Here is a 23,270-nt window from a genome sequence, read left to right as displayed (position 1 = left end):
CTGTGAAGGAAGTCATCGCGTTGATGACATAGTGATGTGGGAGGAATAGAGATGCCCTTTGAGATGGAGGCTTAGCAGCCTCTCTGAACAACTGCCCTTGAGCTGAGCCCTGAACGAAGAGAAATCAGGCAGATGCAGACCTGGGAGTTAAGGTCCAGGCACAGGCAAAGCGCCGAGCTGACGATGACCTTCCCGTTCAAGGACAAGGGGGCGGGGAGGTGGCATTCGAGATGGGTGCGGATCGCTGGCGCTGTTAAAGCGTCCAGGCCTGAAGGAAGCCCTCGGAGGCTTTCGCCAGGAGAGGGGTTAGTCTGCGCCGTCTCAGGAGGGCCGTGCTGGCTGAGCGGGCATGCACCGCAGCGAGCCGGAGTGGGTGCAGGAGGCCCAGACCTGCTTAGCTGAATGCAGTGCATTTAATGCAGCATGACGAATGACTCGTTCACTTATTACAGTAGAGAAATGCTGACATGTTACTGCATAACTGAGACATGTTATGGAATGCTGTCTGTGGTATGGTCTCAAGCAGAAGTGTGTGATTACATGGGAGGGTGTGTAATGAGACCTGCCAGGGATTCTAAGTGAGTTTCCCTTTTTTCTTCTCTCTACTTTTCTATTTTATTTATATCTGCACAGTGACTGTATTTCATTTTTAAGAAACTTGTACCTCTTTTCGGTAACTTCACCATCTATCCTGAAAGCATTATTCACCATATACAAAAACTCATATTCGAGAAGAATTTTAAGTCCTTGGCCAAATGCATCCTGAAATTAATTTTCCACTTATTTTTACTATTCCTCTGCCTGATATTATTTCGTGTGTTGGTGGTCGACAGTTTAGTTTAGTCATAGTATTTTTTATTTTTACATTAATCGTGACATTCAACTATAATAAAAACGCTTATTTGGCAATGATTAAAATTTATTGTTTTCTCCTTATTTCTTTGATAGAATGAAGAGTTGAGTATCTTATATCCAGCTGCCATTGTGACTATTGACGGATTTAGCCTTTTTCAGTCTCTTCGTGCTTGTCGAAATCAGGTAGCAAAAGGTAATTATTTGGACAGAAATATCCTGATGTTGTGTGTCTTATTTAACCTGCTAAGGGATTTAAATGTGTCCTCTAAATTAGAAAGGCTGCCACACTGTATTTAAGGGGAGAACCAGCTTGCTTAGTAAGATGAAGTCGGGGACTGAAACATCAGCCCTGTCCACTCGTGGCAAGTGGGCCCGTAACCACGGGAGCAGGGTTCACTCGTGAATCTGGCCACCTGTCTCAGCCACCAGAGAGATGTGCAATTGTACCAAGAATCCACTTTGGGGCAGCAATGTAGTCGCATCTAGAGCAGCCAGATCTCTCACTGGATCAGCAGCTGTCGGGTCAGCCTGCTGGGATCTCGTGATTCTGTGTCGCTTTGTCCTCACTGAGGGTCAAGATGCCACTGTGTGTGTGTGGAGGGGGAGGGTCTCCCAAGGTGGGCAGGACCCAAAGGGGAGTCAGCGGCAGCTTCTTGTTGCTGACCTGTGAATGGAGAAGTCGGGGGCCTAAAGATCACGGACATATAGGCAGCTACATTGATTGTTTCCAGACTTGAGTTTGAAAAGGGTACAAATAATTCAAGAATTCTTATTTTTAATCCCCTCAGTTTACATTCTGATGCCATTATATTTTTGGAAGAGGATATTATATATCATTAAATTTAACATGCCATCGATGATAAGATTCACTGTTATATTATGCACCACTAAGAAGCCAAAATGCTGCCTGTGAAAGACACACCATCAATTCTAAGATCCCAGTTTTAAAGAGGGACAAGGAAAGTATTAAAATCAGTGAAAATACCGGAACTAGTGCTGATCACCCCCTTCCTTCCGGGTTTGGGTAGAGGGCCCTTAGTGGCCCTAAAAGAAAGTTTAACTCTTAAATGATTTAGGCAGCGCCCGAAAAATGTAGGTGAATTAAGATGTGTTTGCTGATTTGTAACGGTTGTTCCTAAATTCAAAACTAAAACGTAAGGTGCAAAATAAACAATTTCTTCTAGGGAAAGAATGCAGATTCTCTCTATTGCAAGAAAATATTTTTCACTGTCTTTTTAGCAGATCGATGTGAAGCGTAAAATTATGAAGTCTTGGCTTTGTGGTTCTCTAACAGAATATGTTTTTTTATTAAGTCGGATTTGTTTGAATTTCTCTATTTTCAAAATTTTAAAAATTATTTAAATATAGCCCATTATAAACTTCACTACCTCGGGGATTACCATTAATAAATAAATATGCCTGGAGAGACTGGCAATTTTCTGTAGGTAAAAGTCCTGTTAATAAACTAGAAATAGACTATTATGTTATAATTAGTATTGTCAGCCATTTAATTTTTACTATTTTTGAATTCCTATTTATTATGTATAAGACCATAAGCCATTTGTCTTCTAGGAAGTAAGTACATAAACCATTTAGTGCCTTCATTTTGCAAGTTGCCGTAAAAAAAATCTGATTACTTAGCCACAAATTGACGTGACTTTTATTTCACGATATAGGAAAATTCTCTCCCCTTGGCTTTACTGTCAAATCAGAAGTGCTTAGAGGATTAGTACTTGTCTTCACTTTCCAGAATAAACAGCCAGAATCCAGCTGTGCTCTGGTTTGTACCATGAGAACTTCTGATAAGTGGACCTTGCTTTTCCTTTTGTTACTCACTCACTAGGGGGAAATGCTGAGGTTGATGATCTCATTTCGTTAACTTTTTCTGGCGGTGCCGTTGCTGGTCACATGCCTTTCTCTCAAGCTTGGCCTTGGTCACTTGCCGTGGTGACCTGCTGTCCACGCGCTCTTGCCAGCACGTCATCGGGATTTTAGTTTTTACCGAGAAGCGCCCTGGTTGTTGTCCTCAGGGTTTGATCCCTGTCTTTCTCGAGGGGTAGAAATTGCTTCCTTGGTTTCAGTTGCAGTTGAATTCACCCTGAGTTTTAGTAATGGTCTAGAATTTTCAGTCGTCTCCTCTGATTACTGGAATGTTCCAGACTCTCTCGTGACAGCCGACTTACTCTTTTTCATGTTTGCGTTTTATTGTATTCTCTTAATGTGGACGAATCTCACTTTATGCCTTGTTTCCATGCTTTGTCTCATTACTGTTAGTTGAAATTTTAGAATAATAAGTCAAGTTATTGGATTTTTTGTGATATTTTATCAAACTTCATTTTATCCATTAGAGTTAAGATTGGTTTATCTCATTTTGCTTCAACAGCTGCAGCATCAGGCAATGAGAACATCCAGCCACCACCGTTAGCTTATAAGAAATGGGGTCTACAAGATATCGATACTATTATTGATCACGCTAGTATTGGTAAGCATTACTAGTTTGATTCTTTTGGAATTTACTTCTTATACTTTTTGACTGACGTATTTCATTGATTAGGAATGTAGATTTATTCTTATGTGTAAAGAAAATGCATCGCCTTAAGTGAGACACTTGGCAGTTCAGACTTACCGATGATCACAGCTTTATGTCTTTGAGAAATGGTAGCAGTTTTCATAACTACGTCCTCAGCAGCGATACTGTACAGGTTAAGTCACTCACTGTTTGACTTTTTTCTGCAGATAGGTTTAATTCGCGTCATTACCATATGGATTAGTATGTTAAACATGTGACCTTTCAACCAGCAGAATAGGGATGAAAGCAGGTGTCTCCTTGTCACCAGTGTTTCAGGGCTCACTGTGTTAGGTGTCATACGGAGACGACAAGAAAGCATGAGTCTCATTGGAGGCGACGTGGGAAAACAGTTACGGTGCCACAGCACGGTTGTCGTGGGCAAGTGGGCCAGCCGGAGTGGGGGCAGGGAGCCCCTCGCCTGAGACTTTGATCTGAGAGTGATGGGGCCAAGAGACCAAGCACAGGAGGCTTCTGCCCACATAGGCGTGAGGGTGGGGACGCCTTGCATGCTGGGAAGACAGTGGACGCCAAGGAGAACTGGCAGGAGCAGGGCCACGTGTGCAAATGGAGGTCGGACAGCGAAGGGCCTAGTGTACTGTGCGGAGAGTTTAGGTCTTCCTCCTGGCCACGCGAGAACCGTGGAAGGACTCTGAGCAAGAGACTGTTATCACCGAGCCTGTTAGAAAACTCACTTTGATGGAAGTTTAGAGGCTGCAGGGTAGGGGTCAGGACTAAGTGTGTAAGGGAGCTGCAGTGCTCTTGGTAAGCGGTCATGAGCTTCTGAATTAAGCTCGCAGACATGCGGGCGGAGGAGGAAATGCTATTTTAAAATACGTATGAGTTTTTCTGTTTATCAACGTAGTGTACACCTAAAAAATTCAAATAGTATGTAAATAGTAAAGAGAAAAGGAAATAAATATCCCCCTAAATCCCACTATCTAGAGATCTCGGCATTGGCATTCTGGTAAGTGTCCTCGCAGATATACGTAAGTGCGTGCATAGTACGGTATGAGTGTGTGGAGAGGTTTTCACAGATACCATGTCATACCAATGACTGTAGCCCTTCTCTAATCAGCGTGTTCAGAAGGGACTTTCGCATCAATTTTGACACATACACATTTTATCCCAAAGAGGGTAGATGGCATCCTCGAAACAGGGTAATCGAAAAGGTTTTATTTGCAGAGAAGCTTTCGAAGGATGTGGGGCTGGAGAACCGGAAGGCTTAGTGCAGTATCTCTGGGCTCGTCACAGCCCGGCTGTCAACCTCCTGGGCCTCAAGGGCGAGGGCAGACAGAGTTCCAGAACCTGAAGCTGAGGAGCGGAATCAGCGGCAGCGTGGTCTCGGGAGGAGCAGTGGAGTTGGAGAGAGGTGGACAGATCTGAGATACATTTGGCCCTTGTTGGGGGATGGGCTTTTGTTCAGTGGTCAGAGGGACCCGGATATCCTGACTCGATTTTCCTCTCTCGGATCTCCTGATGGGGCTTCGCATTGTCTGAGCCCAGCCGGAGGTCCGCACGGTCTGCACACACTGGCTCTGGGGGCGAGCGGGGAGGAAGGGCGGGCCCGTGCATCTAAGGACCAGATAGAAGATGCGTGACACGCAGGCCGTCTGTTTCCGTTGCGTGGTACTAAGTGGAATATTCGCTAATGAATACCTTACTGGCAGACGTCCGCTTTCTCTTGACATCTTTTGCTAATGTAATAACGCTACAAAAATCCAAAGTGTTGAGTCCAGTTCAGGGTAGCTTCCCTGTCCTGTCAATTAAACTTTGGAACATTGAAACAGGCTAGGAAAAATAATTGGATAGAAAACATTACTCTATTCATTTATCTCCCAGCCTACAAAATGGGAAAAGAAAAAAAAAAGTGAATGAACTTTATGTAAAGGTCTAAATAGTTCAATCAACAAATAAATGAGCGAGTACCTATTACGTCCCAGAAGCCAACGTTGGTGCTAGACATATGAGGCAGACAAGACCCCCGCCCTGATGAAGCTTGCATTCCAGCGAGGAGAAGACAGACAGTAAACAGTTAACCCAAATGAATAAGTACAGTGATAGCAAAACGTTAGTACGCGTCACGAAGAAAATCAGCAGAGTTATGGCAGCGAGTACAGGAAGAGGGTCCCTCAGGGAGACTGGTGAGGACCGGCCTCTGCAGGGAGGTGACACTCAGACTGAGACATAAAGGGCGAGAAGGAGGCAGCTCTGTGAAGAGGTGAGGGAGCGCCTCCCGGCTGAGGGAGCGGGAGGGATAGGATGTAGTATCTTATGAATACGTCATGACACTGATTTTGTGGCTTTTAAAAATGACTTTTGTCTGATAAATAAAATTAGGCAAAATGGAATTGAAGTAAACATTTAATGACTTTCAGTGACGACGTCATTTCCGTGCATTCGAATCACGTGGTGTTATTGCTTTATCATTAGGTATTATGACGCTGTCCCCTTTTGATCAAATGAAGACTGCCTCCAACATAGGCGGCTTCAATGCAGCAATTAAAAACAGCCCACCTGCCATGTCTCAGTACATCACTGTGGGGTCCAATCCGTTTACTGGCTTCTTCTATGCGTTAGAGGTAAGAGCTTCATCTCTGATCATGAGCAAGGCCACAGGTTGATCTTCCACTTGTCTACAAAATGCACGTGATTAGGCAGTTTCTGTTTCTAAGTTTCAGTTTAAGCTAAAATGAACCCAACTCACTTCTCAATCCTTTAGATTGACTGAAAAGGTACTAAAGTTAATGTAAAACAAGCAAACTTTGTCTCTGATGCCCCGAGTGGTTAAGTTGCCTTTAAATACTGGCGTGGTCATCAGAAGCCCAGGGTCGGTGATGGGAGTCACCAGGGATGGTAAGGACGGTGGAGCCGCCGACTGTCTTTGACACCGTAGTGAAAATTGCTTCTTAAAATAGGGGAGAGTTAGGTGTTAGGTTTGGCAGTTCTTATTTCTCGCTTAAAAAAGCAGCCTTCTCAAAATCGACCAAACTGTCTTTTCACTTTAATAAAAATACATATTTTTAAAAAGGAGCAAGTCGTGTATAGATGGGAAATTTATAGTCCTGCTATGGCGATGCCATCTGAATGTCTTCAAGTTTCCTTAATTAAATGACAATTTAAAGGAGAAAATCCTGAAGTGCAGACACTAGTGCTTTTTCCTTTTAAACTATAGAGTAAAACTTTTCGATGATATTGCTTCTTCTTAAAATAAGGTTTTTGCCTCACCTCCTGAAAGAAGCTGCATATTCTTAGTCCAGGCTGTGCAGCTTCTCAGACGTCGTCAATTTCGTTTGCCAGCTGTTGCGTTTCTTCCCTCAAACGTTCTGTTTTCCAGGGAAGCACACAGCCGTTGCTGTCTCACGTCGCACTAGCTGTTGCCAGCAAACTCACTTCCGCTCTATTTAACGCTGCCAGGTAATCGTGTGACAGTTCCGTCTAAAAAGCGTCGCATTTGTATCTGGCTTCGCGTTAACTTATCATTTGATAGAATGCACTGGGAAGCTCTGGAGGCCCTGGTTTGATTCCGAGCGTTCTTTCTCCGCAGTGGCTGGCTGGGCTGGAAGAGTAAGCACGAGGAGGAGACGGTGCAGAAGCAGAAGCCGAAGCTGGAGCCCGCCACCCCGTTAGCTGTAAGGCAAGTCCGCCGTGCTCCGCTCACAGGGCAGTGTTCTTAGAAATTCTCAGTGCTGTTCAGGTTAGGGCCTTTCCGTGTGCTGAGTTCACTTGTTAACCTCATGAGTCTTGGGAGCCTCTGAGAAGTCATCAGTATGGGATGAGTTTTCCCAGGAGAGTGTCAGTTTTGTGAGGACGGTGGTCCTTGCCCGTTTTAGTCACTGCTGTGTCCCCGTCAGATCACAGGTGCTCACTATGTATTTGTGAGTGCGTTTTTTTTTTTTTAAACACCTATAAACTTAGCTTAAGTTGCAGGACAGTTAATTTGGTGACAGCTGATGAATTTCTTTTTTAAACATTTAGAGAGTCGTCAATAAGCCGATAAACTTAAAAAATACTTAGCGGTTTCTTTTAAAAAAATTTAAAAATGGGAGTTACACGCGTTCAGGCGCTCTTCAGAATGCTGCAGTGTGCTCCCTTGCTTCCGTGGTGCCGGAGGATGTTTGGTGTGATTTGTCAGATCAAGGGGGGCACAGGGCACGCGTTTTGCCCCCTGGTCGTATAAAGTCCCACCACGAATGGAATAGAAATATCCCTTGTTTAGATGTTCCTCACCTAGAGAAACATAATTACGTTACTAAATTTTATTGAGGTCTATCTTTTAGGGTTTTTTCACCTTATTTAAAAATATTTTCACATGTCACACTTACTGAATTCACCCAAGAATCTAGGAATAAGCCACACGGGCCCGTGCGCCCCGCGGAGGTGCCACGAGGTTGAGCTGCCTCGGGCGCTGGTCAGAGTGAGCTCTGGCGCTGCCTCGAGCTCTCTCCTACTCGCAGGTCTAAGATTGATCATTGACCAAGAGCAGTTTAGAGATAATTAGAAGAAGAAAAGTTCTTGCTTCGAGCTGATATATTGGTGTCAACAAGATACGAAATCTAGGGAGAAAGAACAGATGAGGACTAAGAATTAAAAGTCGACAGAAGACGCCTGGGTCGGGGGAGGGGGCAGCACAGCGTTCTTTGGCTCTGAGAGTTCTTTCCTGTGACACGCCACTGAATCAAGGAAGGACGGAACGTACTTGATGTCCTCTCCAAATATAAGGCGGTGGACATCTGTGTCAAAAACCTATGAACAAAACACAGGTGTTTTGATTTTATAATGGAAGGAATGTATTTTATAGTACAACATGTCAGATGCGAATAGTTAATAAGTTAACTATTAGTCCACGTGAGGTTCATGTTTCTTTATATAAAACCAGATTCAGCCTATTTCGTTAATGCGTTTCAGAACATATTTCTAGATTGGAATGTGATCCGAGCTTCTTCTTTTCTTTTAAATATCAGATTTGGACTTCCAGATTCTAGACGCCACGGCGAAAGCATATGTCTGTCTCCATGTAACACGCTGGCAGCAGTAACAGATGACTTCGGCAGAGTTATTTTATTGGACGTAGCTAGAGGAATTGCAATACGCATGTGGAAAGGTATGTATGTCCTTACAGAAATCCAGAAGTAAAGTTAATTTACTTTTTACCCCAATGGTTGAGCAACATGATCATCGCTTTAGCTTCTGGTTGCGAATACTGTTTAATCCTTTATGTTTATTCTTTTTTAACATGACCTCAGATCGGCAGCACTTGGTCCATTGGTCCAATTGATAAATCCTTTAAGTTTGATCAACTCATAGGTACTCGTAACCTCCTTTTTATGTACTTCCTGCCAGTTCTCATTCATTGTCGATTCCCGGACTCACTTTCTTGCCCCTGCTGCATTCATTCTGCTTCCCAAGGCCAGGCTTGAGTCAGATTCCTCCCCAGATCGAGAATGCCAAGTCGTTCGGATTGAAATAGCAAAACCTAGCAGAATCCATCTCAGTGTGGACTTGCAGTTGGCTGCTAGTAATAGAACCAAGTAGAGGAGTGATATGAAATCACTGCGGTACCCTCAGAACCCAGTCTCCTTCCACGCAGTTTCCCCACTCAAGGTTATCGCATGGTGCAAATGGCTGCTGGAGCTCCGGCCTTCGTATCTGCATTCCAGGAAGGAAGAAGGGGAAAGGAAGAACTGCCAACCGAGTCAGTCTACTTTCAAGATATTCTCTGAAGTCCCTGCAGCCTTTTTTTATAGTACATTAGCCAGGACTTAGCCACATGGTCATACCTAACTACGAGGGAGACTTGAAAATATGTGGGCACATTGTCAGCCCAAACAGAATAAAATCTTGACTGAGGAGGAAGTGGAGAATGCATCTTTTGGAATTGTCTGGAATAGTAACATGGCAGCACAGACCAGTGGTTGGAGGTCTGTGCTTAACAACGTGAGGAATGATGGATTCGAGGATGTTAAATTACTGTGGACCAGCTCGAGTCCACTCTCTCCCTGCAGCGTCCGCCTGCCGCGTGTGTGCGTGTCTGCAGGAGTCGGCTTCAGTGCTGCATTTACATCATTTCTTGTTGGTGTTTATCTTCCGAAATGCGTCAGGGAGGTGTTCCCAGCGAGAGCCTAACAGAACACAGACAGCTGTGCCGAGCGGGCCGCGTGCGGGCCGGCGGGCTTGCTGCTGGCGTGTTGCTTACTTACCTTTCAGCGGCAGGTGCTGGGAAGAGAGGCATCTGTCGCCTGTGGGAGGGGGTCCCCCCATGGGAAGGACCCCCCCAGAGTTGAAGACGGTGCCAGCGGCACCTCCTTCCGTCATTCTCAGCCCGTTTTCCCTCCGTCTGCCGACCGCCAAGGGGCTCGAATAGCAGGAAATCAGTTTCAGCTTTGTCTTGTATTTTCATTGGATTTTTATTTTCAATCCAAACCTGATCACCTTCCCAGAATGTTTTAAAGTGGGAGAGTATTTTAAAGAGGAGGGCAAGGAAGGGGTCAGGGAGGGGAGGTACGCGGAGGCTTCAGTGACACCCGTTCTCTTTCTAAAGTAAAAAGTCTGAAGCAAATAGAGCAGATTATTAAGACTTAATAAGACTTCACGATTGATTTCATCTTTATTATAATTATTATTTTCTGTTTAAGATATTTCATAATTTAAAAATAACGTAGTTTTACAACTTTTCTTAAATCCCCTCTCCCCCCAAAACTATCCCAGAGTGCTTCAGAAAGCCCCCGTGGAACTCAGGTTAACTCACTCATCAGCGCCCTTTTCCTCTGTCCCCAAGGGTACCGGGACGCACAGACTGGCTGGACCCAGGTCGTAGAGGACCTCCACGAAAGGGTGCCGGAGAGGGGGGACCCCTCCCGCTTTGGGGGTGCGCAGGGCCCCGGTCGAGTAGCTCAGTTCCTCGTGATCTACGCTCCAAGGAGGGGGATCCTGGAAGTGTGGGGCGCGCAGCAGGGGCCCAGGGTGGCGGCCTTCAACGTGGGCAAGCACTGCAGGTGAGCGGCCGCTGGCGTCTGACGTGGAAGGAACGCTTTATACGAGGAGAGCTTTCGTTAGACCGGCTCCTCAGTTGCAAGTCGCCTGAGACCCGAAATGCCTCTCATTGTGGTTTTTCTTGCGAGTGCCTGGTGTATAATTATTTACTAACAGCTCTCACTGGAAAGGCCACGGTATGCTCCTGAGTGGCAGTTAGCCTTGGGGCTGCCGTGTGTCCCCACCCCTTACACCGTGGAAGAGTCTTTCAGATCCCTGGGTGACGATGTTAAGTGAGGGGGACGCTTTGTGCGTCATCGCAAAATAGGCCCGTGTTCGTGGATTTTCTAGCACATTTTAACAAAGTACTGCTCTGCCAGTGAGTCCTCTGCTTCTGATTTGGGGAGCAGTCTGTTCATTCCCCTTGCTGCTGCTCCTGAATTGGAGGTCACGCGGGGCCCCCAGTGTCACGAAAGCACCTTCTGGCATTTCTTCCTGCTCCAGTGTTTTCCAATGTTGGTATGTGATTTCCTCAGGCTTCTGTATCCTGGCTATAAAATAATGGGCTTAAATAACGTCACCAGTCAGAGCTGGCAGCCACAGACTTACCAGATCTGCCTCGTCGACCCCGTGTCCGGAAGCGTGAAAACAGTGACTGTCCCCTTCCACTTAGCACTGAGGTGAGCTCTGCGAGCGTCTGCCGCTGCCATCACCCTGCCGACCTCTCCTGTCCCTTATTTAGCGATTCGTTTTGTAGTTGTTTTCTCGGGTTTTCCTTTTTTCTCATTAGACCGATATCTTTAAAGTTAGGTAGGAAGAGTATAAAGGATAAGAAAAAATTGGAGTGTCAGAGTCAGAAGGAAAACCGTTTCACAGCCCATAAGAATGCGTCGTCTTGTTTCAGTGATAAGAAGAGCGAACGAGCCAAGGACATGCACCTCGTGAAGAAGCTGGCAGCCTTGCTGAAGGCGAAACCCCCCGCTCTGGGTAGGTGTCCTTTAACACAATGATAAAGCGCAGTGTTATGTCGTTTTTTAAATTAATAAAATATTGTGAACAGAGCGGTCAGAGCGCTCCACGCACCGATGAGCTGCAGCAGCCCCTTTCCAGAATGAGGTGAGGGGCAAGGGATCCGTGTGCTGCTTAGTGGAACTGCCCTGTCAGGCCGAGCGTGCCCCGTGGGGTCAGGCCCCGCGGAGTCAGGCCGAGCGTGCCCCCTGGGGTCAGGCCCCCCGGAGTCAGGCCGAGCGTGCCCTCTGGAGACGTTCATTTGTGTAACAGTGAACTTTGTCTATATCCTCCGGGTAGTAGTGTCATCTTGGGCCTGGCCCGCCTCCTGAGCCGTCCTCTAAGGCCATTTCTGTCCCACAAACACACCGAGGTTCTTGTGTTACCATCTGCAAGGACCCAGAAATCCTTTAAACTTGACCGATAGTACAATATGCATTTTTCTTTCAGAAGAAAGTTTCCCTGTAATAGTGAAAAATTCACTTTGGTTAATTTTCTCTTTCTAGATTTGGTTGAAACAGAAATAAAGGAATTAATTCTTGATATTAAGTACCCTGCAACCAAAAAACAAGTAAGTGTATCTCGTATGTGAACTTCCCTGCTGAGTAGCTCTTAAGAAATGTCCCTCTTAAGAAAATCTTTGTCCCTTTGTCACATGTCCCTCTTAAGAGAATCTTTGATTTTCCCTCCAGACATGACAGGCCGAGGTCTTCTTTTCATGCTTTTCTTCATGCTCATCCTCTTTTATGTTCCCACGTGGACGTTCCTGTTGTCGCTTTTCTCCTTTTTTTTGATTACTTTTACCATAAATCACAAGTACCTGTGATTTATGTGTGCGCACACATACATAACGCGGGTTCTGATCAAAGAAAAAAACTAGACTCGTGGACGCCCACTTGCCTTAGAAACAGATGTTGCCGGGAGCCCCGAAGAGCCCCACGTGTCCCTCCTCAACCGCGTCCCGTCCCCACTGCAGGCGGGGCGCCGGTGGTCAGAATTTTGCGTTTTTCTCGCTGTCGCTTTTCTTGAGAGTTTTAGCATTTCTATTCGGCTCCTTTAAAACATGTCACCGCATCTTCTACCTTTTGAAAATTCGTGTAAATGGAACCCGCGCCGTGTCTCCCGCGACTTCAGCCCTTCGGCGTGACGTTTCGGAGAGTCGCCCATGTGGGTACGCGGCTGGGGGAGCCTCGTGGCCTGCGTGTGGCTCCCACCCCATGGCTGCAGTTCACCGGCTCTGCCGTCAGGGGGCGTTCACGCGGTGGCCAGTTTCTGGCTGCTGTAAACCGTGAGGCCACCGTTATCTTTCTACACGTTTCCGGCTCGCCCCCCACCCCGCCCCCACGCAGGGGTTTCCCGGGCGCATTTGTGATCTCGCGCCCCAGCCCGTGTCATCAGTTTGGCTCAAATAAACTCATAAAAATTGTCTTTAAAAAAAGTTGCTTTTGCTTTTACGCCTGGGAGGGGAGTTGCCAGGCTCTGAGCTCCTTCAGCTGCGCTAGTGACGTCACTTCTCGGAATGGCCGTGCGAACGTGGGCTCGCACTTGTGCCGTGTGACAGCCCTGTTACCCCCAGCCTCAGCGCCCCACGTGCCGGCACCCCGGGTCCGTTTCGCCAGGCCTGCGACTGCACACGCTGTCTGGCGGTGCCTTCGATTCCTGATCTTCCCACCCAGTGGCCTGGCGTCCGGCCATGTTGTAACCGTGCAGTCTTTCAGGGCTGCGGTCCCCTGGTGGCCTCTGCCCCCCCCGCCCCTCTCATCCCAACCGGAAGCTTGCGACGTCCTCGTTTCGAGCTCTTCTGTGGACGTAGTCATACGGAGCTCCCGGCTTTTTCCTCCTCCTCCTCTTAAGCTCCTTCGGGTAGGGACCTTGGCAAATATGTCCTTTCCATGATCCACCACATCTGATGCTGGAGACATAGCAGCGTTTCGTGCATCCCGATTTCTTTTTGTCTCTCTTATTTTATTATTATGGTGGTTTTTTAAAATATGCTTTTTATTGTCTCATCGTAGAGCAGGCAAGTCTGACTTTAAATCAAGTTTTCCTTTCCACGGACAGCCGATTGGCTCTCATTTTCTTTAGGGCGAAGTCTCAGTAATTAAGGAGACTTAGGACCAGGTGGCATTCGGATAGGCATCTAAGGAGTCCGTAGTGTAAAGGGAGGGTGTGCCTCAGACAGTTCTCATTTGACATCATCTTCCTTTTTTTCCGTCACGGAACGATTTGGGAAACCGGCGTGGTGCAAACTCTTCTTCCCTTCACACTACTGAACTGTGTGTGAAGCTGTAAATCTTCTTTCAAATGCTCGAAATCCCAGTAGTGAAGGTCGTGTATTGTTTTCGACACGAAAGAAAAGAAATCAGTTTTGACTTCAGAATGAATAAGCCAGCTGCTGGCTTGTGTAATAGACAGAACAGAGGCAGGTTACGTTTTCCTGGGTATTCGCCTCTTTTGGTCACTTTCTTTATATCCTCCAGATAGTAGTGTCATCTTGGGCCTGGCCAGCCTCCTGAGCCACCCTCTAAGGCCATTTCTCTCCCACAGACACACAGAGGTTCTTGTGTTTCCATCTGGTATTTATTTGTCTCATGCCCTGTTCTCTGCCTACCTTGTAAACTGTTTGATTTCATCAGTAAAAATCCAATTTAATATGCTAATGTGAAAGTTAGCTGCTTGCTATGTCTAACCCATTGGTGATTCTGATGGGTGCTTCATTAGGCATGAAGAAATAATTTGGAATTGGTGGTGAAGTCCCTTAAATTTCTCCCAGGGGGAAGGAAGGGGCAGGTGGGGTGAGGTGGGGTGAGGTGGGGCGTATATATATATCTAGCATGGTCTGTAGCCTCCACGCTCATATGCAGTAATTAAGCAGCAATTAAGTTGTCAGCTTTTATTGTTGACATGACAATAACAGCCTCTGCTTCTTCATTTGTACTTATGTACTATGGACTTATTCCTGTCGAGAAATAGCTTTATCTCCGTTTCCGTTCTGTTCCTGCCATTCTGTCAAATGTCTGTTGCCTTCTGGTGTTTCATTCTCTGGACTTTTTGTCGTTATACCTTATTTGGCATGATAAGAAACCGGTTACGTATTACTTATGCAACTTTAATTCTCAGGTATTTATACTAAAACACATTAAAAATGGAGCTTCCCTCGAAGCTTGGGGTCGTGAGAGTGTAGGCACGAATGTCGAATTTGAAGAACAAAAGCATTGCCTTGTGATTGCTAGAATCGCTCGATCTCTCTCTTGTAGGCTTTGGAAAGCGTTTTGGCGTGTGACCGTTTACCGTTTTCCTGCCTTAGGAACATCACTCAGACTCTGCTGGACGCTTTAAAAAATCAAGGTAATGGGTTCGTACTGATTGGTGGTTATGGCCTCACTTCAGATTTTACAACTCTGATTGGCGAAAGCTGTTCTCCGCCTGTGACACCATCATGCCACGTTAGTGTGGCAATTATACGTGTGGGATAAATGGAAACGTCATATCTTCAGTATTTGGGGATAGCTCTTCATCTGAGCTTTCTCTGAGTGTGTCGACTCTGTTTCTTACCATGGATGTTTTTCTTTTGTGAAGAAAGAGACCAGCGTGGAACGATGAGAAGTAATTATTCTGATACAGAACAGTCAAAGCCACTGGCATGAAGGGAAAGTTAGCAAAACAGCCAGGTTTTCTTGCCGTGTCATTTTTTGTGTAACTTCACGGGAGAAGGGAGATTTTCGTAGCGGGGCATTCTTTGAGTAATGTCGTGTCGACCGAGGTAGTGACGCATGTTTATGATTCGTGGTTCGACGTGTTGTGTTCGTGTGTGGAATCCAGTCGACGGAGTCAGGACTTCCACAATCACAGGCTGCGATTAAATGATGAGTTCTGAGTTTTCTGGTGTTTTTTTTACCATTCAGAATTTGTCTGAACAAGAATTACATGTGGAACTGTGGGGTTGTAACTCCATAGTCTCTCCAGCTGAGCCAGCAAAATTCAGTTTATTCTGATTTCCTAGCATCAGTTGAGTTGTAGTGTGGAGGATACTGACTTATCTAGTCATGAGTTTTTGCTTCTCGTGTTAATCATATAAAGCCAGCTTTATATTTAATTATATTTATATTTAAGCTAACTTAAAGTGGCTTAATTAACAAATCATAATATGCCTTTTCAAGACTTTAATTCTAATTTTGAGATTCTTTTTTCAACACATGTATAGCTGACGTTTGGTAAACAATGAACTTCTTTAGTGCACAGAACTTGTTAGAAATACCCCTTTAAAAATTATCCTGCACTGTGCTGGGAGTAAACCAACACCATTCTTGGAGTTCCATAAAATCATCACTAGTTCTGCCCATAAATGAGATTCCTAAAACTTTCAAGTGTTCAGTGTGCTAAGTTTTATTACGGCTATTCCAACTTAGACAATATTTTGGATTACTGTATCCGAAATGAGTTCTTGGGGGTTGTTTTCAGGGTCTGATTTTTTAAAGAATAAGTATTCGTTTTATGTTAGATATAAATGTTTAAATTACCATACAGGAACCTATTATATAGAAAGTATTTTCCAGCATTCATCTTGAAAAAAACCTGATTGATAGAGGAGGGTAAGTGGAATTCTGCTTTAGGTCCCTTTGCCACCCTTTCTTGAGGACACATGTGTCACAACTCACTGTTTTCGGTTGAATCATAAGAGCTTTGACCAGCGCGAGAGCGGGAAGAGCTGGGCAGCTTTGTGGTTTGTCTGTCTTTGTGAGTGAACCTGACAGGCAGCGTATGAGTTACGGGGGAAGGGGGGGCGTTCTCAAAGCTGTTTCCACATCATTTACTTAAATTTGAGTATTAAACTAAGATATTTCTTCTTTTTTCTTTCTTCTTTTTCCCTTTTTTTCCACCCCTACTTTTAGAGCACCTTATTTCATTTAAAAATTTAGATATCTTGCCATGATGGAAAAATTATCTTTGCCTTATTAATCTGCTATAGCTTAAGCATCCCAGCATTTAATAAAACAGAATGTCATGGAATTAATGCAATATTAAGAAATTTAAAGGAAGAAAAGCCTTTCTCTGAGTCTGTCAACTATGTCTCTTTAATGTATTTTTTCTTCTACCTTTTAGAGCTCGAGTCTGTCGACGAAGGATTGCTCCAGTTCTGTGCCAATAAACTGAAATTACTCCATCTCTATGAGTCTGTCAGTCAGTTAAATGCCCTTGACTTTCATTCAGACACACCATGCTCTGATAATGTGAGTAACCCCATTTCTCTTTATGCAAAATAATCTCTTTAATTATTTTTATTTAACTTTTTATGTTGATAAAGTGTAGAAAATTAAACATTTTTATGAAGCGTAAAGCTGTATTTTCTTAACAAGACCTCCTGCAGGCTCTCTTTGTGTTGCTGCTAAATTTATATCATTGATGCTAGAATATTAAATTTTATTGTTGGTCTGTTTATACCAACCTAGAAGCATTTGGTTTTGCTCGACTCCTTTTTTTGAGGTCACTTCTTATAATACAGTATGGACAAGGTTTAACAATTCAAATATATTCAGTTTACTGAACTAGAGAAACTAATTTTTTTTAAAGGAAAAAAACGGGTTTGCCAAACAAAAGAGACCACTTTTTCTGTATTGTTGGCAAACTCGTATAGCTTGCTCTGTTATATGCTACATAATGAAATACATTTTGAATATATTCTATCTTGCATCAAGTTGTTTGAAATCATTATAGTAAATGTTCTGTGCTTTTATTCTACAAAACATAAAAAAGTGACAGCACCCTGTGGTCTTCGTTATAGTGCAGTATTGTTCATTTCTGAGGACTATATACAAAATTCTTACTCTCCGTACAGAGAAATTAAGCTTCTTTAATTGGGAATGAAGAGGAATATGTCCTCTCTTTCCCTAGGTTACTGTGTCACCCTGGCTGGTTGTTGGCGTCAGGGACGCATGTCTGATGGTCACCTAAAGGAAAGTTATCATTAAAGTGATTTAGTGATCTGTCACGTCACTGGTAATGTTTTAAGAAAATCATCTGGTATATCTGAGAGTTAGTGGAAGCCTTTTATTTTAAATTCATATAGTATCATGAGTAAAAATTTTTTTAAACAAAAATTAGAGATTTTCTCTCTGTAATAAAAACAAGCCACACATTCTAACATCTTTTTTATCTTTAGGATCATAGATGGACTGTATAAATTATTTTAATAATAATCTATTCATAATAACCTGTGATTGCCATTGTACATGACAAAGCCATTTCTTCAGAATCTTTTGTTTTTCTGCCTACCTCGCCGTAGTGTAAAATTGTTTCAAGCAACAAAAAGGTTCAGTTGAATTAAGTTATGTCGACAGGACTGCCTAGACATTTCATAGATTCTTCAATGCCCGATTTTTTCACAAGTTCTAAACTCTCTCTCAGCCCATCAAAGGTTAAATATATGGCATTAATAATACCCTATAGAATTCACTTGCACTTGATAGCTCTCATCTGGTGTGCAAAATTAAAGATTACAAAATTTTAAAAATCAATTGGCAGATCGTTCTCTATTATTTTACTTTAAAAGCACTTTTTGAGACTTGAAACCGTCGCTGTAGACTTGTTTAGATCCTTCGAAAAACATGCAGTTGGCTTCGAGGCTAAGTGGCTGATTTTGTATACACAGGAGTTCAGATCTGAAGTAATTCATCCTTGCTGTCTCTGGGATGTGGTTCACATAGGCTCATTTAAATTCACTGTAGCATTGAACTTTTGTGGTGCGCAGTAGCACTTTGCATTACTACTTGTTTTAAAAACAGCCTTAGGTAATAAACAAATAAAACCAGTCTTGTTTTAGAGTGCGGCTTTAATCATGTAGCATGGGGGGAAGGTTTGCTTGCTGTGGCAAATTTATGGTCGTGTGTGTGTGTGTCCTTGTCCCTAATTTAGAAAAATAGTAGTATCAGGAGATGTTCCTGCGCATATGGTATGTAAAGATAGTTTGAGAAGCCGGTAGGTTGTATCTGTGGCCCTTCAGCTCTGCATCCCTGAGAGGCACGTGGAGGATTATACGTAGGTACAGTGAGGCTTGTTTTCCAGTGTTTTATTTTATAGTGCTGACGCTGCTTAATAAATAAGGATTCAATTATTTATTAAATAGTTCTTGAGTTTCCTCAGAATCACAAGAATGGCAGTTGACACCCAGTTAAATTTTCTTCTGATTACAGACTAACACATGTTTCTTAAAATTGGAACGTTTTGGAACAGTACTGAGTAATCTCAAGAAACTTTCTAAAAATGGTACCGTTAGTGATATGTAGCATTTCTAGATTAGTCTATTTAAATAACCTCCTATGCATGAATGCGAGTCAAGTTTTACACGCAATAATACAGTATAGTTACCACGTTAATTAAAAAGTCATTTGCTTATTGTCCTGCGCTTCATTTCAGATGATGGGGTTGACACGTATGTCAGCTTCATAGAGAGAAATACGGTCTATTCAGAACATTTTTCCCCCCTATCTTTAAGGACTTGGCTGCGTTACTAAGGCTCGATGAAAAAGAACTGCTTAAGCTCCAGGCGTTATTAGAGAAGTACAAACAAGAGAACACGAGGGCTGTTGTCCGATTTTCTGATGAAAAGGACGGTGTGTTGCCTGTAAAAACATTCCTGGAATATTTGGAATATGAGAAAGATGCGATCAACATAAGGAAGATAAGCGAAGAGGAGTATGTGTCTCTAGGTAGGTAGAATAATGAGGTGCCGTGGAACCTTTTCTCTTCTAGAAAAAGCCTGGGGGGCACGTACAGCATCTCGAAGATTCGGTTTGTTTCGAAGTGAAATTAACCAAAGGCTTGAATTTATATTTTCCCATCAACAAAAGACACTGTGGATCCGTAGCTACTACTGTGTCAGAAAAGTTGTGTCGTGCTCACGAGCGTGCTGCGGAGACGCTTTCGGGCGTGCGGTGCTTCGCCTCCTCTCCGGGAAATGAGGCGCATCGGTCCGTTCTTTTCTCTCACGTCGTTTTGTCCGTCTGGGGGTCTAGATTGCAGCTTGGGGGGCTTGTTAGCCGGAATGGTAAGTAGTTGTTGGTTAATGCATTTCGTTTTGTTTCTCTAGGCAGTTTCTTTTTCTGGAAATGTTTGCATGGAGAAAGCTCCACAGAGGATGTGTGTCGCACTTTGGGGTCAGCGGGACTGAGCCCTCAGCTGTTGCTGGTAAGGCTTCCCTTTGCTGGGTGCCGTTCTTCCTTGCTGACGTCATCTGGAAGTGTTCACCCTTTTTTTTTTAACCATTGTCTAAATCCTATTACGGGACAGACATGAAAACCATTTAAAAATGATCAAAGAAATTTATAATTATCAGAGTTGAATGAATGATATTATTTTATCTTTCTCACTCCCTGTAAATTATAACAAGGGCATTCCATGGTCCGCCTAAAATAAATTCAGACTCTGACAGGCATGCATTGACAGTGGACTGTGATCGTGAGTAAAAATGTTCACATTAGAATGAAAAAAGATCCTAGAGAGCAAAATTAACTTAAAGCAGAATTATCAGACATTCCCAAACTTTGAATATATGTTAGGGTTAATCTCTGTTCCAGAAGAAATGTAGATAAAAGAATCATCCCATGGAAAAATGACAGCGAGGGGAGTCACCCCAGCCTCGTGAGGTCCCTTCCTGCCTTCCCCCACGGGGACACCCGTACCCATCACTTCACACAACTGACGGTTACGAATGGGAAGGGAGGGGAACTCTGTTATTAAGAGTCTGTTATTCAAATATCATGTAGTAATATGGCCATATGTGACACTTATGTGAAATAATTCACATTTATAGTATGCGAATCTATACTACGAAAATTTACATTGTGAATGGGACATTCTTCGCTGCGATGTTTGGAAAAGATCTTATTTCATCCTTGCTGTATACAGTAGACTTCTGTATACTGTCTTTTCCTGTTGTTTGTCCGTCTGTATGTTTCTGTATGGCAGCTTAATTTACCTCTGTATTCTCGTCTTTAATTATTTTTCTTCTTTCACCTCAATTTTCCCTGAAACTAAAAAAAAAAATCTTACTATTGCCTAGAAATGATTCCCAAATTGTGTCATTGTGTTCTGGTGGCTCCTGTGGCACCCCTATTTCCACCGACCTGCATACAAACAAAAGCTTAACGATTGGAATTTTTAAAGTTTACTTATAAAATAAGAAAAACACACTGCAGGTTCTAAGCAAAGATTAATTAATTGCCTGGTTGGGCGACAGAGAGAAGGACCGAGAGACTCAGGAGAGGAGAGTCGAGCGTTACGCTTCGTTTCAGCGTTCGCTCGGGGTGCCGGCCAGCCGGGGACGGGTGAGTTGGACGGAAGGGAAGAGTTTAGAGTGTGGAGAGATCAAGGCGTGGCACTTAATTTGTCTAAATATCACTTAATCTAAAATAAGCCTTTGGGTGGCCAGTCTTTTTGAGCCCTTGGAGGCCCTGCTGACGGGGACAGGAATCGGGCTTTGCAAGACCCCAGAAACCCGGCATGCTCTGACAGAAACAAGCCCCAGTCCTTCACCCGGTGCCTGAAATTAACCGGAGTGAGGCTCTTGGCACCTTAACAGTGAACCTGAAAGAGAGTCTGTGGCCGCACGTGGCCTTTGGACGTGCTTTGCAGCGCATGTGCACCCTGAGCACCGACTGTTCCCGGTTGCTTGTGGGATGTTTTTATTACCTGCGAGGCAATCAGACGTTTCTAGCCAGCGTCGAGACGATGAGCCACGGGGTCGGGTGAGACTTACGGCGACGTCTGAAGAGCGGGACTCGCCTGGGTGAGTGGCTGTGCTCGGGCAGCGTTTGCAGACTGCCCCAGGCGCAGCGGGGTGTGCAGCTTGAACAGGGTGTGACATGGTCCCATTTCCTAAAGCAGGGACCCCCCGCCCCGTCCCTGCTTTGTTAAACTGTTGATCTGTACTCATAAAGCCCTGGCGCCAGTGCCTGGCACAGCAAGCTCTGCGTAAGCGGCCGCGTTTCTGTCCTCAGCATCGCCATCGTTTCATGGCTGTGCGGGAAAATATGGAACGGCGTCTTTGGCTGTAAGAAAAATAAACAGGTTTCTGGATCGGTTGAGGTAGAAAGGAGGTGACATGGGCAAAAACGTGGAAGGATTAACCAAAGAAAGTATACAAGTTTTTAAAAATGGGAAGAAATAGAAGACTTCACTTTAAAAAGTGGGAGCGGGTATATTTGTATTTGTAAAAATTATGTACATATATAAATTTGCACGCACATGGACACACATGCACAGGTACAAATTTTTAAAGAGGAAAGCAAACATGCGTGTTAGAGTCAGGCAGCTCTAGGTTCAGACTTCAGTTTTGACTCCTTGACCGTATGCTGCTGGGTAAGTTCTTTCCTTTTCGTCATCTGTGAAACCCACGTCAGCATCTCTGATCAGTCGTTAGGGTTAAATGAGACGGTGTGCTGAGCCCTGCGCTTGCCAGAGCTCCTGGCCTTGAGGACCTTCTCCTAAGTTAATGTCCTTCAACTTCTCACTCTTCTTAATTTTTGACAATTATTTGCACTAATACATTGAAGCTGATGGTCAGCCTATCATTTTAGAGTGTTTTTAGTATCATCGAAGGTACTGCAGAGTTACACGTCAGAGCCTTTCACGGACACCAGCACTTACAGATGTGACACCGTGCCGTTCAGCTCTTCATTGTCTCAGCATTATCTGCGTATGAATTTTATAAATCTAAAGATGTTTCAAATTTAATTATATATGCTGGCTCATAGGCATCTTAAAAGCACTTACGTTGATTTAAGTGTTTTTGTTTAAAATCCGTTTCTCATGACTTGTGATTTACATTTGGAGTTTGTTAGTTTCACTTGCTTGCTCCCCATTGCCAAGTCCACAGCGCCTTGTCCAGCCAAGACGAGGGCAAGGTCCCCGGCTCTGCTCCTGTCGCTGAAGCCTCCAAGTGGTGTCCTTTCTGATACGGCAGGTCCTCGAAGAGCACCCTTTGCAACGTCGTTTCGTTACAGCGTTGCTGAGGTGCTTTCTGAATGTAGCTCTTATTTATGTAAATTGGCCCGTGGTAAAAACCGGTTGTGTCCTGTGTCACTTCGCTTCAAGTCACAGGACCTACCGATGATGTGAAAGGAGGATTTCCTTCTTAATAGCGGCTCCGACTGGAAGGCGGGGCTGAGACCAGAGATGGGAATGCTGGGATTTAGCTTTCCGACAGATGACAAAGAATTTCTTAAGTAGACGAGGTACCGGTTCCGCCCCTGACGTCATGTGGTAGCACCACCAACGACTTAGCCCAGAAGACCGAGTCACTCACACACACGCGTGTGCGAAGAGAGTGCAAGGTTTCGTTTATGTTCAGTACCGTTTTAGACTGAAAAAGCTTTCCATTTGATTTCAGTCCCTGCTCCTGAGCGTTTGGCTTTCTAAGGAAAAGGATATTCTGGATAAACCGCAGTCTGTCCGCTGCCTTCACACCATGCTGTCCGTCCTGAGCAGGATGAAAGGTAGCCTGCCCGGGGAGCAGAGTTTAGTGTTTGAAATGCCACAGAAACGGGGGGGTGTGTGTGTATGTGTGGTCATTTGGCTGAACGAAAGGAGACTACAGTACACAAAGTATTTCACTCTAGAGATTCTTTTATGTTTTAAGAGAAAGCTCTTACCGCACGGGAAGTATGCGTTACGAAAATTAAACTTTAGCGTAATTAGAAATAACGTGGTGTGAACCGTGCGTTTCCTTAACTCAGCGAGGTAAATCAGATGGTCTTTGACAGCAGTTAGTATTTTTCTTATTAATTTTGGTCGGATCAGGACAGTAATCTTTTACGACATTCTCAATAGTAGTTTTCAGCAATGATGACAAATTCCAGACAGAGATTTAACG

General features: G+C 44.2%; 1 protein-coding gene and 1 non-coding gene across 2 annotated transcripts in view; both read left to right on the top strand.

Moving 5' to 3' along the window:
• RAB3GAP2 (RAB3 GTPase activating non-catalytic protein subunit 2) overlaps window positions 1-23,270 on the top strand; it is a gene marked incomplete at its 5' end in the record, with an annotated part of 74,017 nt that overhangs the window by 32,569 nt on the left and 18,178 nt on the right. The window contains 15 exons of the mRNA XM_023534153.1: window positions 949-1,048; window positions 3,239-3,337; window positions 5,855-6,003; window positions 6,759-6,838; window positions 6,969-7,058; window positions 8,386-8,525; window positions 10,200-10,416; window positions 10,930-11,073; window positions 11,298-11,380; window positions 11,908-11,972; window positions 14,659-14,749; window positions 16,505-16,632; window positions 18,894-19,107; window positions 19,488-19,585; window positions 22,788-23,107. Of these exons, the coding sequence (XP_023389921.1) occupies window positions 949-1,048; window positions 3,239-3,337; window positions 5,855-6,003; window positions 6,759-6,838; window positions 6,969-7,058; window positions 8,386-8,525; window positions 10,200-10,416; window positions 10,930-11,073; window positions 11,298-11,380; window positions 11,908-11,972; window positions 14,659-14,749; window positions 16,505-16,632; window positions 18,894-19,107; window positions 19,488-19,585; window positions 22,788-23,107 (2,018 nt within the window). The remainder of the gene's footprint in view (window positions 1-948; window positions 1,049-3,238; window positions 3,338-5,854; window positions 6,004-6,758; window positions 6,839-6,968; window positions 7,059-8,385; window positions 8,526-10,199; window positions 10,417-10,929; window positions 11,074-11,297; window positions 11,381-11,907; window positions 11,973-14,658; window positions 14,750-16,504; window positions 16,633-18,893; window positions 19,108-19,487; window positions 19,586-22,787; window positions 23,108-23,270) is intronic.
• On the top strand, window positions 5,141-5,272 carry LOC111743775. The gene has a single exon (XR_002781871.1). It is a non-coding gene; the product is annotated as a small nucleolar RNA SNORA36 family (small nucleolar RNA).

The sequence above is a fragment of the Pteropus vampyrus genome, unplaced genomic scaffold (genome assembly GCF_000151845.1).
Source record: "Pteropus vampyrus isolate Shadow unplaced genomic scaffold, Pvam_2.0 Scaffold121, whole genome shotgun sequence".
NCBI classification, from domain to species: domain Eukaryota; kingdom Metazoa; phylum Chordata; class Mammalia; order Chiroptera; family Pteropodidae; genus Pteropus; species Pteropus vampyrus.
Note: the sequence above shows the minus strand (reverse complement) of the source record. Positions and strands in the feature narration are given on the sequence as shown.